Source organism: Phaenicophaeus curvirostris, chromosome 20 (assembly GCF_032191515.1).
Source record: "Phaenicophaeus curvirostris isolate KB17595 chromosome 20, BPBGC_Pcur_1.0, whole genome shotgun sequence".
Taxonomy (NCBI): Eukaryota; Metazoa; Chordata; class Aves; order Cuculiformes; family Cuculidae; genus Phaenicophaeus; species Phaenicophaeus curvirostris.
In genome coordinates this window covers 7,636,907-7,652,859 of record NC_091411.1, presented here as the reverse complement: position 1 = coordinate 7,652,859, position 15,953 = coordinate 7,636,907, and the positions used below count along the sequence as shown (strand labels likewise).

General features: G+C 42.0%; 1 protein-coding gene across 20 annotated transcripts in view; it reads left to right on the top strand.

Annotated features, from left to right (window-relative positions):
- FNBP1 (formin binding protein 1) overlaps window positions 1-15,953 on the top strand; it is a 94,749-nt gene that overhangs the window by 47,361 nt on the left and 31,435 nt on the right. For all 20 annotated transcript variants that reach the window (XR_011338855.1, XR_011338856.1, XR_011338854.1 and 17 more), the window contains exons 5-6: window positions 4,763-4,825; window positions 5,619-5,723. Coding sequence is in view for 13 of the 20 variants with exons in the window: in XM_069873217.1 (XP_069729318.1) it covers window positions 4,763-4,825; window positions 5,619-5,723 (168 nt within the window). In the remaining 7 variants the exon portion in view is untranslated. The remainder of the gene's footprint in view (window positions 1-4,762; window positions 4,826-5,618; window positions 5,724-15,953) is intronic.

The window sequence follows — 15,953 nt, the reverse complement described above, 5'->3', positions numbered from 1 at the left end:
GGAGTTTCAGTTGGAGGAGGAAGCACTATGTTGCTAGGACTGTGTTTGTATTGATTGAGCTGAGGGTGCCAATGATGGGAGTCAAAAGGAGCTGGGTTTTTTTGGTGTGTTATCTAGTTTGAAAACAGAAAACAAAATTGAAGTGGCCTTGTCCACATTTTTTGAAAATTCTTGAGTAGGATGTTGTCAAATGAGCCAATATCCTATGCATATAAATTAACTAAGGTTATTTTTCTGACTGTTTTTAATATAGGCAGACTACAGCTGTGCAGGTCTTCCATTTAACTGTGTAATCAATTGTTATTTACTTCCTTAAGAAAATTAAGGATGTCTGGTTGCAGCCTTTCTTAAATGCAATGTTCCATGTGGTCAGGTTTTGATGCAGTGTAAGCAGCTCTTTTGCCATGCTGGTGCCCTACACGTTTCAGGCAATGCTTTCACTTAAAAATGGTAAGGAATTTCTTACTAGAATTGCTGGACTATATTGTCCTTTTTAAGAAGCTTTTTATTACATCTCACTTTTCCACTCCTATTCTCATGGGGTCAGCATCTTCTTTCCATACCAAGGAAGGACATCCCACTGCTCCGTATTGTGATGGTGCTGGTGGTTGCAGGTGCTGTAGTGTAGGTAGCTCGCTCCCTGCTCTGTGTTTTGATCAGCACGGGTGAAATCTGAGCCCGACAGAAGTCGATGAGAGTTCTGTCTCTGCGCAGCATCCACAGTTTCTGCCCAGCTGTTAGGAACGTGGTCGGCAGGGTGAGGAGGAGAGCACACCCACGGGTATAACCGGATTTAAAAAGGGAAAAACTCACGTGTACAGCATGTCTTTGTGGATTTCCTGCTCTTTCTGAAACTCTTCTTCCTTTACTGTAGTGGAGCATTCTTGAATTGGAAATTTTTAGTATACATTGAATGCTTTTAAAAAAGTTGATCTAATCCAAAGTCTTCATATACTGTGCTGAAAAGTCTTATCAACTCTCATGAGATCCCAATAACCGAGGTGTATGTGTCCTGGCTGGAGACCTCCAGTCAAAACTGAACCACTTATGGATTATTCAGAGCACCCTGCAGCATCCTAGCTGTTTATTTAATGTAAGGAGAAAGGACATTTGCAGCCACATAGCCAGTAGGACTTGGGTTTGGGTGATGCTGCTGTGTTTTAGGCTGTTTAGCAGGTCAGGTGCTTGGATAAAATATCTTTCAGGGAAGTCTTACAGTTGATGTGGTGATTGTTAACCTAAGACTCCACAGTATGGATTAAAATGTGCTTTAGGGAGATTGAGTAAGGACCGCTAGTGAAGACAAAACTTTCATTTTACTGTGTTTTTATTGTGTGCCTTGAATGCTGTGGATGTGGTTGAAAAGCATGAAGGAAATCCTGGCAGGTGAATAACCAGCACTACTGCTGCACATATCTTCCTCACACTTTTGAAGTGTAATTCGTGAATCCACTATCTTGCTTATAATCTGAGTTTGTTAGATAGGAATTCTTATTGGGGTGCACTAGTTTAGGCATTCAGTTTGAGGGGAAAAAAATAATATATAGATTGTATCAACTATTCTGAATTCATCACCGAGAGCTGATGCCGTGTGTGTGACTCATTAAGAACGGTGTTTTTCCATATGACTTGCTAAATCATTTGTCATCTTCCCATTATTGACTCATCAGGTGTGGAATAACCAGTTATTTCATTTGATTAGAAAACCAATCTTCTTTAAATTTGAAGTTGTATCTTGGAACCTTATCAAGGAAGAGCTGATCTTAAGGTTATTCTTGTTAAATTTGGGGAGCGGACCTAAAAAGACACTTGCTGTTAAAGAAGATTTTTCAAGTAAAGGAAATGAGTTTGCGGAAGCTGAATCTAGTACAGGGTTTGAGGAAACGGGAAGCTTCCTGTATGACTTTGAGCACATCACTTAACCTTACTGTCTCGATTTTCATAGCTGTAAAATGGGGGTGAAGAAGAATTACAGATGGTTGCAAGGTATGACTTCGATGCTTTATATATAGATGAGTTTTTTTCAAAGGCAGAAATCCCTTGAGGGCAAAAGATTTGCAAAAGCAGAAGTTCTCTTGATACATATTAAGTCTGTTACCATATGTGGCTTTATCTCTCGTAACAAGGATTATATATGGGATAATAGAACAAGAATTGGGAGTTATATATATATTTAGAAAGTGGTTGAACTAATAAAAGCAATATGTATTAAAATCTCCAATATGTGGTGCATCTGTATTTATCAAACTGTCACTCTACAACAGTTCCTCTGTTTCACTGTTTAATAATGCTCGATGATGCCTGTTTTACACCTCAGAGCTGCATTTCTGTAAAAGAGCTTTTAGGAAATAAAAGCTGAACAAGATGCAGCCATGCCACTCGGGGTTAGAGCTTCTCTCATCTGTCCTTGCAGCAGCTTGTAGAGCTCATGTTATAGAGAGGGCAAATTTGGAAATTATAGGGATTGCTGGTGCAAAAGTAAAATTACATCATTTAACTACAGAGTGGTTTAAAATGTGAGCTCAGGGTAGTCCTTGTATCTGATCTGCTTTTGATTCATCCTTTTGGTTCATCCTTTACTTACAATTGCATTCTGTTAACCCAGCATCTTGTTTTCCTGAGGTTTATGGGTCATTGACAGTATTAGGTTTCACGCAGGCCAGCTGTTCCCAAATCAAGTCCCTTCCTGCACTCCTGCAAAGTTTGAGACCGAGAGAGGGAAGCACACAAACAAGGGCTGGTGGAAGCTTGAAGTGCGATGTCAAGACAGCCAAGATGTTTTCCTTGCAGCTTCACGGTTAAAGATTTTCACATATTTCACGCTCATTAGCAAAATGTTGAAAAATGTAGTGTTACATTACAGTGGATTCTTGGGCCTGTTTTTCTAAACTCTTAATTACAAAATCAAGCCTGAAACGGGGAGTGTTTCAAAGCCCCCTGGCAAAGAAGATGCAGCATCTGTCACACACCGAGTTGAAGGGAAATGGGAATCTACAAAAGGAACCGAGATCAGCTTGGAGCCTTTCCCTCTGCCCCAGCAATTTTACAGTTATGTTTAGGGTTTTTTTTTAATGTCATAATGGAGTGATTGTGTTTTTGGAGGAGCCCAGTGTGGTGGGCGGATGTCTGAGCTGCTTATATTCCATCAGACTCTGTGGCACAAGGTGTCCCTGTGCAGCCACACCAGTCACCTCGCTGATGCCCACTCTCCGTTCTCAGTAGGCAGGAGCAGAGCTGGAGCTGAGCACAGTACATACCAAGGAGTTAGAAGTGTTACTGACTTTGTTCCTTCCTGCTTCAGGAGTTTTTCTGCAGAGGTAAATGCTATGAGAATGTTCAACAGTGCCTCTGGGCTCAACAATAGGTGAGCATCCTTAGCAGCAACTATCTGGGACTGCAGGGAATTGTGTCCAGAGCACTCGCGATGTTGTGGTCTCACAGACAGTTTGAAGGTTTTTGTGACCTGTAAGGCAATACAAGCCCATTTGCCATGGAGAATTGCAGTCTTGGGGCTTTTTACTGGTGTGTCTAGTGGAGCCAGGGAAGCAGCTAGGGAATGGCACTGGAATGTTTTTTCCAGAAACTGGCTTCAGATGGGAAAATACCAGTTGCTTTAGTGGAAGATGCAGGAAAACAAATGACTACTGATTATCAAGTGCTCTCAGGCACGCTTTTTCTAATTTTGGCAGCTTGTCACAGGCTACTCTTCTGAAGTTGGAGCTTTTCTACCCTAACAGACTGTTGGTATCATGTTGCTTAAAATCTATCTACTATCTGATTACATGCAGGCCTGAGAATGCAGGAATTCTAATGAGCTGCAGTGGGACTATCTGGTAATAGCAGACCTTTACTTTTCAAGTTTGCTGCATGAAATCATACCTGTATTTGAACAGAACATTTTGAATCGTAGAATCGTTGTGGTTAGAAAAGACCTCTAAGCTCATCCAGTCCAACTGTCAGCCCACCAGCACTGTGCCTACTAAGTCATGTCCTGAACTGCCACATCTACTCACTTTTTAAAGATCTCCAGGGATGGTGACTCCACCACTTCCCTGGGCAGCCTGTTCCAGTGCTTCACCGCTCTTGCAGTAAACAATTTTTTCCTAATATCCAGTCTAAACCTCCCCTGTTGCAACTTGAGGCCATTTTCTCTCCTACTATCACTTGTTATTTGGTCGAACAGACCAACATGTGCCTCTGTCACGTCCCAGCGTGTGGGAGAGGGCGGTTCTGTGGGCACCCAAAGAACTGAAAACATCTCAAGAGAAATGAACAGCTGGCCTCACGCACAGCCAGGAATCGGGAAGAAGAGGGTTTTATAGCGAGTCTGAATGAAAATCAGGACAAACATCAGTTGTTAGAATGTGCCAATCAAAGGCATCTTGGTAAATTCCGTGTAGAGAGAAATTGTAATTTAGAGCTAGTGTTCAGTCAGTACCCAAAGAAATACTCTTCAGATAAAAGTGCTTTAGATTTTGTAGTACGGGAAACCAATAATTATGAGATACAGTGAACAATACAAGGTAGAATTGCTAAAGGGATTAATTAGCCTTAGTCTAACTAACCACTATAATTGATGCAAAAATACATCTGCAGCCTGCTGAGACATCAGACAGTCATCCTCCACCTGCTCAATTTACCCGCGCTATAGAACACAGCTGACGGAATAATATCTGGGTTTTTTTCTGGAGCTCCTTGAGCGTAATTGGCTGTTTGTTCTTTTGTTGTTCAAAATGTTCTCCTCTTTTCTTTTTCTAAATAGCACTTCCATGATGGCAGAAAGGCACAACAGCATCTTGAAACTTGCTGGAAACAGCTTGAAGCAGTAAGTCAAAATTTCCTCAGATGTGATATTTAAGTAATTTTTATACTGTTTTTGTAGACATGGTTCCAAACATATTTTGAAAAATAATGGGTGTGTAGATAAAAGCTGTAGAAACAGGATTTTTAAAGCTCCGCTGTCTTAAATACACTAGTCGACACAAAGAAGTCTGTTAGGAGTGAATTTGGCTTTCTATGGGATCTGTGTCTATCATGAGTAGCTTTTAAATTGATATGACTTGAAAAGTGTGATCAGTGTTGCTGGAAATGCAGAGTACTGAAGGGTCCTATTCAGATACTCCATTGTAAGCTGAATAGCTTCATACAGTGTGAATAAATTGAACGGGGTCATCTTTTGAGTAAGGTGCAGTTTCCTAAAAATAAATACATTGGAATCTTCACTCATGTGATCAATGAAAAGTGACATCAGTAACCAGAAGTTCTACGTGCAAATGTATGACTCCTAGCAACTCCTTTGTTGTGCATTATAGAAATGAAGGAGGTAAGTGTTGAGAAGGGAATGATTTTGTCTACAAGAGGAGAGGAGATGCTAAGAGGGAAAAATATTGAATCACTAGTGATGTTGGTCGAATCAAGCAGCCTGAAGAATGGAACCAAGAATATGCTTCTGGTAACTTTGTTTTTTGAAGTTCTTTGGTATGGAAATGTATTCCTATGTAAGTGAGGGAGAACAAGGGTTGTTACAGCAGATCAGTTTAGGGGCAAGTATTGATTTGAGGTAGGTTTTCATATCGTGCTTCTTTCCCTTAATGAAGGCTCCTATTTTTCCTTTTCAGAGTAAGAGGCGGTTTGAACGAGATTGCAAAGAAGCTGATCGAGCACAGCAGTATTTTGAGAAAATGGATGCTGACATCAATGTTACAAAAGCAGATGTTGAAAAGGTAAGCGAGGGGGTGGCGTGGCTGTTGGTAAACGTGGATGTGATGGGTTTAGTACCTGAATCCCTCTGGTAGGATAAAGCCATTGAGGCTTAATGCCTCGCTTAAGTCAGTCTCTAGGTTAATTACTAACAGGGAGATCACATTTGCCTAGAAATTCTGAACAGATACAGTCAGTTTTTCTTCAGTAAGGCAGTATCTGAGTTTGATGTGGTTGACATGGCTGTAAATGAATTTATGCAAAATCACTTTTAACCAACGCCTCAGGTTCTGTGACAGTCCAGCCTCTGAGAGTGAGAGCATGTTTAAATTGCATCTCTTTTTGGTGGTCTGTATCTGCTCAGAAGGTGCAGTAATGTACATCAGAAACACCATATTACAATGTGTAAGGGCAGTTTTGTCTTTCCTGTGTTTGATTCACATCGGTAAAAAATAGCCAGAACACTGGAAAAGGTTTGATTCTTTTTAAAAAAAGGGCAGTAAAAAAAAGCAAGGGAAAGAACAGCTGAAGCTTAAAATATACCAAACATTTTGATGCAAGGACAGGAAGGGAAAGTGAATTATAGGTAAGGAGTCTTTTCTAGTCTAAGATAGCCCTTGTAAATTGTAGCTTTTGCTCCTCAGGAGGTCTGCTTCGTAGAATCATAGACCTCGTCAATCTATTCTCAGTTAATTCAATCCTGGGCAACCATCAAATACAATCTTAAGATGTTTCTGCTGTGCTGAGCATCAGGGAGGTTGCGTAGCATTAAACTTGCTGTTAGAAATGAGAACAGTAAATGTAAAAGAGGCTCAGAAAATTTCCCTGCAGTGCTATTGAATACCAAAGGAAAAAACACCTCTGTGGTCTTGTCATTTGCTTGGCTATTAGTTGCAAATTCACCATGCAGATTTGATCCTTTGTTGCCTTCTGGATTTGCCAGGGCGCTTCACAGATGAAGGCACGTACAGGATTGTTTAAGATGTAACACCACATGTGGATTTTTCTGACAGAGGAGGATCATCTCTGCTTTATCTCTATAAAGTGATTTTAGAATACGGGGTTTTTTTCATAGATAAAATTAGGACTTGCCCTAGATTTTTTTTCAAAGCTGAGGCCATGTCAAAGGATTACAGAGACATGACTCGCTGTTTGAAATAGAAGGCTAAACTCTTTCCTTCTACATCTCTTTTTAAGGCTGGCTGTTTCTAGTCAGAGTGGAAGGCTGTGTATTGGTTGCATCAATCTGATGGTGTTAGGCAAATTCTGGGAAGCATTCCCTACCCTGGTGCTGTTTCCCTGTGAAGTGAAGCGTAGGGGCTTCCCTTCTGAATTTCTCTAGCTTTTTATTGTATGTGTTTGTAAATTATTTATTGCAAAATTAGGCTCAGTGCTATCTTAAGAGGCGGAAGAAAGAGCAATCTGTTGCAGTTATGTGTTGGCTGATCTCTGGAGAAGGCATTAGTCGACTTTGTAGTCAGTCAGCGGGGTAGATGGAGAAGGAAAAGGTTATCAAAACGAGTGGAATGTGGAATAATATTACCGAACAGAGAGAACAGTGTTTTCCAAGTGCATGTGTTAAACTGGGTTCATCCATGTCAGGCTGTGAATAATGCCCTTTCTTTCCTTCCCTCTGCCCGTGTGACTGGGCCTGCTCTTACATAACTCCCAGTTCAAAATAGGATATTGTTTAACTCTGCGCTGCTGCTGGAGGCAGCTCTCGCCGACTTGCTCCAGGGAGATGCAGAAGCTGCTCAGCCTCAAAAGAAGCAGTATGATGACTTTTACCTCCTCCTATTGCAGCAGTTCTGATTTCTTTTGCCCCTTATGGCTTGGCTGCTGCACTCCTACTCCCAAAAGGTCCCAAAAATCTGTCTGGCCCGGAAAGCAGACAATTTGGCTGTGTTCAGAGCCAAGGCTATTCACTTTAGCGGAACGAGGTGCTCTTCCAGCACTGGGATCAGTTGCCCTCATTTCTCCTGCTTGAGATTGACGCCTTGGCTACCTTGAGCTTGTACCAGCAAATAGGAGCAGACACCAGGGCTATTTCATGCATCATGCATTATAGAGTAATGGAATTAAAATTCTGCAGTTATCACAGTGACGCATGCAATCAAAAGAATATATCACTGCAATTCCCTAATGCACCTAACGCTGAGCTGTATGAGGCCAAGAAATGCTCGCATCCCTCAATCTTCAAGTCCTTGCAGGCTTTGACAACTGCAGCAGGAAATTCTGTGGCAGAGCTACCAGCAATTAAAACAGCCCTGCCTGAAGGATGACTCTTGGTATCACAGTTTGCTAGGATTATGTAACCAGAATAGTGGCAGAGAACAAATTAAGAGTTAGGTTCCTCCTTATTTCTCCAAGATTGTTTGGTGAAGTGCCTCAGGCGGGTGCTTAGAGGCAGGGCTGGATGTGCAATATCTATGTCCTGCACCTAAGTCCAAACTACTTAGGACCAGGTCAGGTTGATATATGGAGGGCACATGCCTTTTGTGCCACTTTTGTGGCCAGTGTGGGCTCGATCGGCTCTGCAGCGAGTCTGGTAGCTGATCTCAGAGTGTGCAGGGTGATTGGCTTTGTTTCCTCCTGTCTCCTTTTTTGGTGGTAGGAACATGGAGCCAAGGGCTGTGTTTAGCCTCTGCTGTGGCCACGGGCTTTATGCAGGAATCGGAGGAGAATGGGCTGGGGCCCCTGAGCTCCCTTCCTGGGTTTGCATGGAGCCTTGAAATTACCAGCAGCTGTCATTTCCAGAGAGATGTTTGTGTTGACATAAAGCGCAGTTTAGCATGAAGGTTTTAACCATTCAGGTTACCAGAGTCAAGGTAGGAGCTGTACGGTGTTGCAGAAAGCCATGCAGTGGAAAAATCTGTATCAACTAAGTAAATAGTGCAGCGTCCTGGTACTGGGGAGCCTCGTAGGTGCGGCTGTGAGCTTTACCTTCATTTGGATGCCAGTGGGGTTTGTGCTTTAAAGCAGTTCCAGTTCTCTTTTAGAAATCACTGTGGAGCTGCTTCAGTTTTTGCCCATTTGGGGAAACGGTCTCGTCCCCAGCACGGAGCTGGTGGACTTATAAGGAAACACGCTCCATTGTTTGTTCCTTCTCTTTAGATCTGTAATCACTAAAACACTGACATCTTTATGGGATGGCGTGGTACCCAGTGGTGCCTTTGCAGGCTTCTTGTGATTAAAAAGACAAATCAGCTGCCTTTTCTAAAGGTTTATTTTCAAAGTAGGCTTTTCAGAATCTGTTTTTAAAGAGGAAGTGGCTGAGGCCAAGCATGGAAGGGGTGGCTGCTTTGCCTCGCGATTTGCACAGCACTTGAGGGAGAGGGTGGTGGTTTGAGGTGCTCGGTGTCAGGCAGGATCTGTCCTCTTGAAGAGCAGTGCGGTCGTATGTTGGTGTCTGAGGTAATAATTCTGCTGGAAGACAACGACAGCTTTGAGCAGTGCAAAAGGAGCTGTGCGAGTTCCCCAAACTGCTGTCCTGAGGCCAGGGTTCATCATCTTGTTCTGATTTTTGTTCCTCTCATGTTAGGAGGGTTCCACCTTGAGTGGTTTTGAGATGAATGTGTTGTGGATTTAGAGAGTAGTTTAGTAGTAGTAGATTTTGAAAGGCATGAAGTGCAAATTTGACCTGAACTCCCCTAAGTCAAGAAGTTTCTGCCAGTCCTACAACCGTGGGGTGGTTATGTTGCTTTTGCTGTGGGTTTTTGACGGACTCACGTTCAGTAAAGTCTTCAACCTGCATCTGGTAAGGACAAGCTTGTTGTTAAGGTTTTACATATATCCTGTAACTTTCAGACACCTTTTCTGGGGCAGAGGAGTTTTCCTGCTGAATTTGCTTTCTCACATGCTTCCAGCTGCTTGAGCTTGTTGCAAGTCAGCTGGTCACTCTGAAATCAAATCTCTCCAAGATTATGCAAACTTGTATCCAAAATTATTGTTACAGAATTATCACTCCATTCCTTCCTCTCTTCTGTGCACAATCCTACGTCATAGCTAAGAACAAGAGAAATCAAGTTGTTGATCCTGTTCCTGTGCTGACCCCGAGATACTCACTAGTTTTAGGTGTACTAACCTTTATTTGTTTGGTTTTATTTTGTTTCTGAGGAGGAAGAAGCTGAGTGGAATAGAAATAATCTCACATTTGTTGAAATCTCTAGGATCTTTCCCCAGTGCTTTGTGATTTCTGGATCAGGTTGTTTGCTGCATCCAAATTTTTGGAGTCCCAGAATAGCTTATCATTTGCATAAAGGCATAAAACCTCATATTACAATATCACCATGACGTTAGTTTTTTCATCTGTAAATATATAATTAGAGAGATATTGATGTTTCATGCTTGAAGTTTCATTTTCTCTTCTGTTATGCCACATTCCCTGGGTGCTGGTCACAAGCTGAACCTCTGGCAAAGGCTTACCGGACATAGATGTAGAAATGCTGCTACTTAGAATGATTCTTGGAATAAGCTGATCTTCCTTCCTGTGCAAGCGCAGTTATGCTGTCAAGTGGCAAACTGCATTTCCAGCCTTCAGGCTGCTGCGCTGCAGGGTGCAAATCTCTTCATTAAGAATTTACGCATCCTCATAAGGAAGGGTGCATGCACTGAGCTATTTTTGTTTGGGCTCTAGAGAAATCTCTGATCTGTGTTTCAGCACCACCCTGCAAACAACGTTTACAGCGTGCTGTGTCGGAACAGCAGGCAGGTCACAACAGAGCTGGATACAGGGTGCATCACCGAAACCCCACAGAGAAACCATAGAGGAACATTTCCAGCTCAGTGCTGCTTTGTTGCATCGTGTGTCACTGAGGTTTAGTCAGTTGGGACTGTCAGCAGAAGAGACTGTAGCATAACCTGAGGTTGTGGGTGCCTCCCTTCTGCAGACCTAACTACTTAATGGGCTCATCTATTTGGGAGCTGCCCTGTAGCAGCAGGTTTTGTTTTACCCTCTCCTTCTCCTGCCTACCTGGAGGCATAATGAGTATTTTGGACAATGTAGTGCATGCAAAGGTAACATTAGAAGATGGAAAAGCCCTACATTGTGTCATTAATATGGGGAATACTACTTGCTTTTCCTGTGCTCTGCTGAGAGCTAGTGCAGCAAGCAGCAGTGTCTCAGTGCAACACGCAGGTGAGGTGTGTAAGGCTCAGTCCCAAACACTGTGCACATGTACCTGGCCTGTGCATTTCTTATTCGAGAGTTAGGTATCATCTAAGATTTTTCTGTTCTCTGCGTTGTGGCGAGTTCTACAGATGGAGCTGGCTGAACCCTTCTCTGTCTTTGTCTGGGTCAAATTTCCCATCGATTCAAACACAATCCTGTCTTGGTAATGTGATTTAAGGCCATTAGAGTCACACTAATGTTATTTCTCTGGGTTATGCAGATCTCCATCTCCTTCCTGAACTGCTTCCTTCCTAAGGATGAAGTAGTGTGTGAATGTCGGGAGGCCCTCAGGACACTAATTTGCATTTCTGGAAGACTAAGTGTTGTTTACAACCTGCTGTCTGTGACACTGCTTATAGCAGCTGTTTCCCTTTTGGAATCATGACTAATTTAGGAGGTTTGATTTCTAGTCAATAAAGAGTTAATGACTGCAGCAGAAGTGCCTGAAAACTTAATAAACATCCGTATGTATCCCATGCATACACTGTGTTTGGTGGTAAGAGATCAATGAACAGAAGCACCAGTCAGTTGAAGTGTAAGGTAAGGAAATCCGGCTGAGCTTACATTTCCTCTTAGCCTGTTCCTTTGCAGTAAGGCTCTGCTTTGCAATCTTGACTGAATTGGGTAACTATACCACCCTGTTTGTTAGAGGTAGATTGCTGAAGGAGACAGAGGAGGGAAAACGGGGTGTAAACGGAAGGCTTAAGAGCAATTTCCAAACTGAGTATCAACTGCAGTTTGGATCAGAAGTGGAATATAACCAGTTTAGCTAATGCAGGGTGTTATTATCTTAGCTAATGCAGAGCAATTAGTTTGTATTATACAGTAGGAAAACTTTATAGTCGTTCATATTCTGTCAAAATATTAGAACCGGTATCTTCACCTGCTTAAGAACTAAGAGAAAACAAAGCAGAGACCTCAGAATTGAGCTTGTTGTTTGTAAGTTTAGTTAAGTGAGTGTATGCTACTTATTAAGTTTGGTTTAAGGCTGGCAGATTCATACTTGGAACTTTTTTCAACCCTGACTATCCATTCTCCTTTGGCTGTGTTTGTAAATTCTTTCTTAGAGAGAGATGACTAGAGCTGTGCCCAGTATTCAAAGTATGAACTAAGCAATCTATTCTACAGTCCTGAAATAATTTCCATTATTTGTATTCAATACTTGCATTTCTGTGCTGCAGAATTTGATTGCTTATGTTAGTACAACTAAACAGATCTCCAGAAATCATTTAAACGATGTTGGGCACTGCTTGGAATACATCTTGTCTAGTTATCTCCTCCTTCAAACCCACACAGCCTTCTAGCCACCGTGAACACCTCACTCGTTTGTAATAAACTTCTTTATCCTCATGGCACTACATTTCTCTGAGCTGAGTGGCAAGCGACTGGATCTTAACAAGGATTTGCAGTTTGCTCAGCCAGACAGTTTGGGTATTTAGTATTCCTGACATGTGAATGGCAGTGGAAGGAGACAAACTTTTGGATACAAGACACAGTTCCTTCTCTAAAGCCTTGGAGAAACATGCTGAGAGGTACTTCTCTAGAGGATGGTGCAGCAGCACTCGCTGCTGTTGTTAATTCTTATATATTAGTCCTTCTCTTACACGTGTAGATGGCCCTAAAGCAGTTCCTGAGATCTGGTGATGAAGTTTTTCCATCCCCTGTCAGCTTTATGTTCATTTGTGTGTTATTTTCAGCCAAAGGGTTTCGGGAATCCACAGATTCTAAAATCTTTTTACTCACCTCTTCTACTATTAAAAGTAAGGATCTTTCTCTTTGCTTTTGTCCTGTCTGGTTTTTTGCACCCCCCATTCTATCTTCTTGCTTCCAGGAAAGCAAATTTCAAACCCTTTTTCTGCTTGCCAGTTCAGAGAGACCAAACTGGTTATTGTACAATAGTAAACAATGGGGCTTGATTTGGAGGCTGTATAAATCAAAGCCTGAAATCCTGGCTCTGTTTCCAAGTCCATGGCACGTTTCCCACTGTTATTAATAATTCTGCTAACGCTGCCAGTGTTGTCGCTACCAAGAGGCACCCGCGATGGTGCCCGCGTGTAGCAGAGCGCAGCAACGTGAGGCTGGCTGCGAGGGAGGGTCAGAGCCTGCAGCTGAGAAATCTGTGAGCAATTGAAAGCATTCCTGAAATTGGTGAAGTGTTTCTGAGTCTGCCTTTATCATTAAGTTATTTTGAAGGGATTGAGTGGTTGGGAAGGGGGCAGGAGTGATATTTTTTTTTTGTGTGTGTGTGTGTGTATTTGCATTTTAGTCTGATCTTGGATTTACCAAAGATGGATCTATTTTGGCAGGCAGTGGCCTGGCAGTGATGCATCTCACATGCTGTCTGGGTTTAAAAAAAATTAAGGAGGGGGAATGGGAGAAAAGAAAGAAGAAAGAAAACTACGCCAAAGTTTTGACTGGAAACTCTGCCATTCTGGACAAGAGCAACTGCTGAGAAGTTGAACTGTTTCACTCGCTGTGGATCAGCTGAATGGCAGCCAAAGCTTTTTTCTGCCCTTTTCAGTTATTCATATCACTCCCACCATAACAGCCCTGAGGAGCTGCATTTTTTGTCTGTGTAAACCCAGAAGACAGTATGTCTATTGACCCTCTTGCTGTGTCTGGAATGTGTCTTAGAAGGTTGTTCTCAGCAAAATATCCTTCTTTCTTGGTTGTATTGGAGACTGAAATGGCAGAAGGTCTACTTGGTTTTTAGAAATTTCTCCTACACTTGATCACCAGTTGCTTTTCTTATTGAGCTGCATTTTGCGGGGGTGAGGGGTGTGTAAGTAATACTCTAGAGATTGATCTTTTTAATTCTCTGAGAGGCACAGTAGTTTGCTAACATTCCCTCACTCCTTCAGGATCAACAGTGCCCATCATAAGAGATGTCTATAACCCTGTTATAATATTTCTTTTCCTGACTGCTGGTCAAAGGCATAAAGTGCTAGGATTGATTTCAGATCAGTATGTAAAACTTTCCTAATCCTGCGTGTTTGTAAGGACCATGGAGAACCTTTTTTCTCTCTTTAAGACGGGCAGTGATTCTTCAATTGCATTGTATTGCTATAGTGCAGGGTTTCTCAAGGAGTTGATGAGAAGTTTCAGACTAAATGTATGTCCCTTACACAAGTTACTTCAGAGTCAGAGGGCTGCGGGGTTAATGTCCTTCAAATTGCTTATTTTAAAGGGAAATAAATACTTTTGTATGTACATCACTCATGAAAGATTTTCGAGCATCAACATCTCACCCTTGTATCCATCATGTAGCTTAAACCTGCCATCTCTGGATTCCTGGTGGAATCATTTAAACATCTGGAATTAACTTTTGATGCTGGTTGAAAGTCTGTTTTTTTGCAACTCAGTGGTTAGGTAGAAAACGTGCCGGAAATGTGGTTAAAAAAATCTTGAGAGAATAATGTTTGTTTTCTTCTGCTACCTTGTGGATGAGATAGAATCCATAGTGCCTGTTGATAGTTCATGTGGCTATTGAGCTTAGCGTTGGGTTTTGCATAAGATAAGTGCTGTTAAGGCCTGATTATTTCAATTTTTTGAAGGCAGCCATAGTTCTACTGTTTTTTAAGAATAAGCACTTCAGCAGTTATAATGCCCTGCAGTTGCTGCTGCCCTGCGTTCTGCCCTATCAGCGAGCAAGGAAACACTCCTCTGCTGTGCTTGTGTTTAAATCTGATTGCCCGAGCAGTGGAAATCTGATATTTACCTCTATGCTTGCTGTGAAGTTCATGGTGCTCAAATACCGGGCTGTCGTTCATTCTTAGAAGTGCATTTTCTGATGAGACATGGGTTGCCATAGGTGACCTTTTGGGTCTGTTGCTGCCATGTGAGCTCAGAAGAGCTGCCTTGACAAAAACAGGCTGTTTGGGGACAAAAACATGCTACAAAGATACGTGCTGGGGGGTATGTGTGCAAAATCTATCTTTTGCAAACATGCAGAAGACCTGGTCTGCTTTTGCCCACAAATCCCTCCAATATATAGACCCTTTTCTGCTTTCTTATGATGCTGAAAGGCAACCTCATTCTTGCTTCCTTTCAAGACTGGAGGGGATTTTTGGTTGCATTGTGAGTACCTCGCCTTGACATCTCTTAGAACTGAGTAATCTGGCAGCCTGTAGAAGATCGGGATTGGGGTTTCACATGTGATGCTAGAAACGTGAGCTCTTGCTCAGTCCTCCCTCTCCAGTTAAATGAGAGAGTGTGTTGACTGAAAGCTGTGTCACAGTATCATCCTCATCTATCTGAAGTCATGATCTGGTTTTCCAGAGACAAATCATTCCAAAGCCTTTCCTCCTGAAAATACTGTTCAAAGCAAATATTTTAACATTAACTCTAAGAAGCCCTAAAAACACTCTCTCTGAAGCTGTTTGCAGGCACAAGTGAACAGTAAAGAAGGCAATTTTTTTTTTCTGTATAGCTCAGCTGTAAATTGCCCCTGAAATATCTCCTGTGACTATGTGCAGCTCCAGCCCACCACGTCCCTTACTCTGTATGTGAAACTTAATGTCATCAGCTCATTTCTATCATTCTGTGCTTCAGCAGAGTGCAGGAACCTAGCTATAAAATATGGTTGTGGTAATACCAGAAGTGATGCAGCTGGGTTGAGTGACATACTCAAATGAAGTAATTCTAGACTTTTTTTTTTTTAATTTTTATTTTAAGATCCAAATACCTCATTGGAAAAATATTTAAACTGTTTAAAGCTTGCCAAATGCATTAAATGGCCAGGAGAAACAAAACATCACTGAGGCTCTCATACAAAAATTCTCAGTTTTGGAGTGTACCCAATTTTACTTACTCATCTGCTGCTGCCTCTTGTTTGGGGCCAGTTAAGATCGTTTTGGAAACTGAGCATCTACTCCTGTATACATTTAGCTCAGAGTCACTTTTCTCATATCCGACCAATGAGCTCACTCATGGAAATGAACTCTGATGGCTTAAAGTTTGCTGGATCTGCCTGGGAATGCGTAATAATGGATTTCTTGTTTTTCTGCTTCAACAATAGAGTCAAGGGACAAATTCCTGAGTTGTGAAAGAGACAGCTGTAAGAGTGGGACTGGAGCTGCTGGAG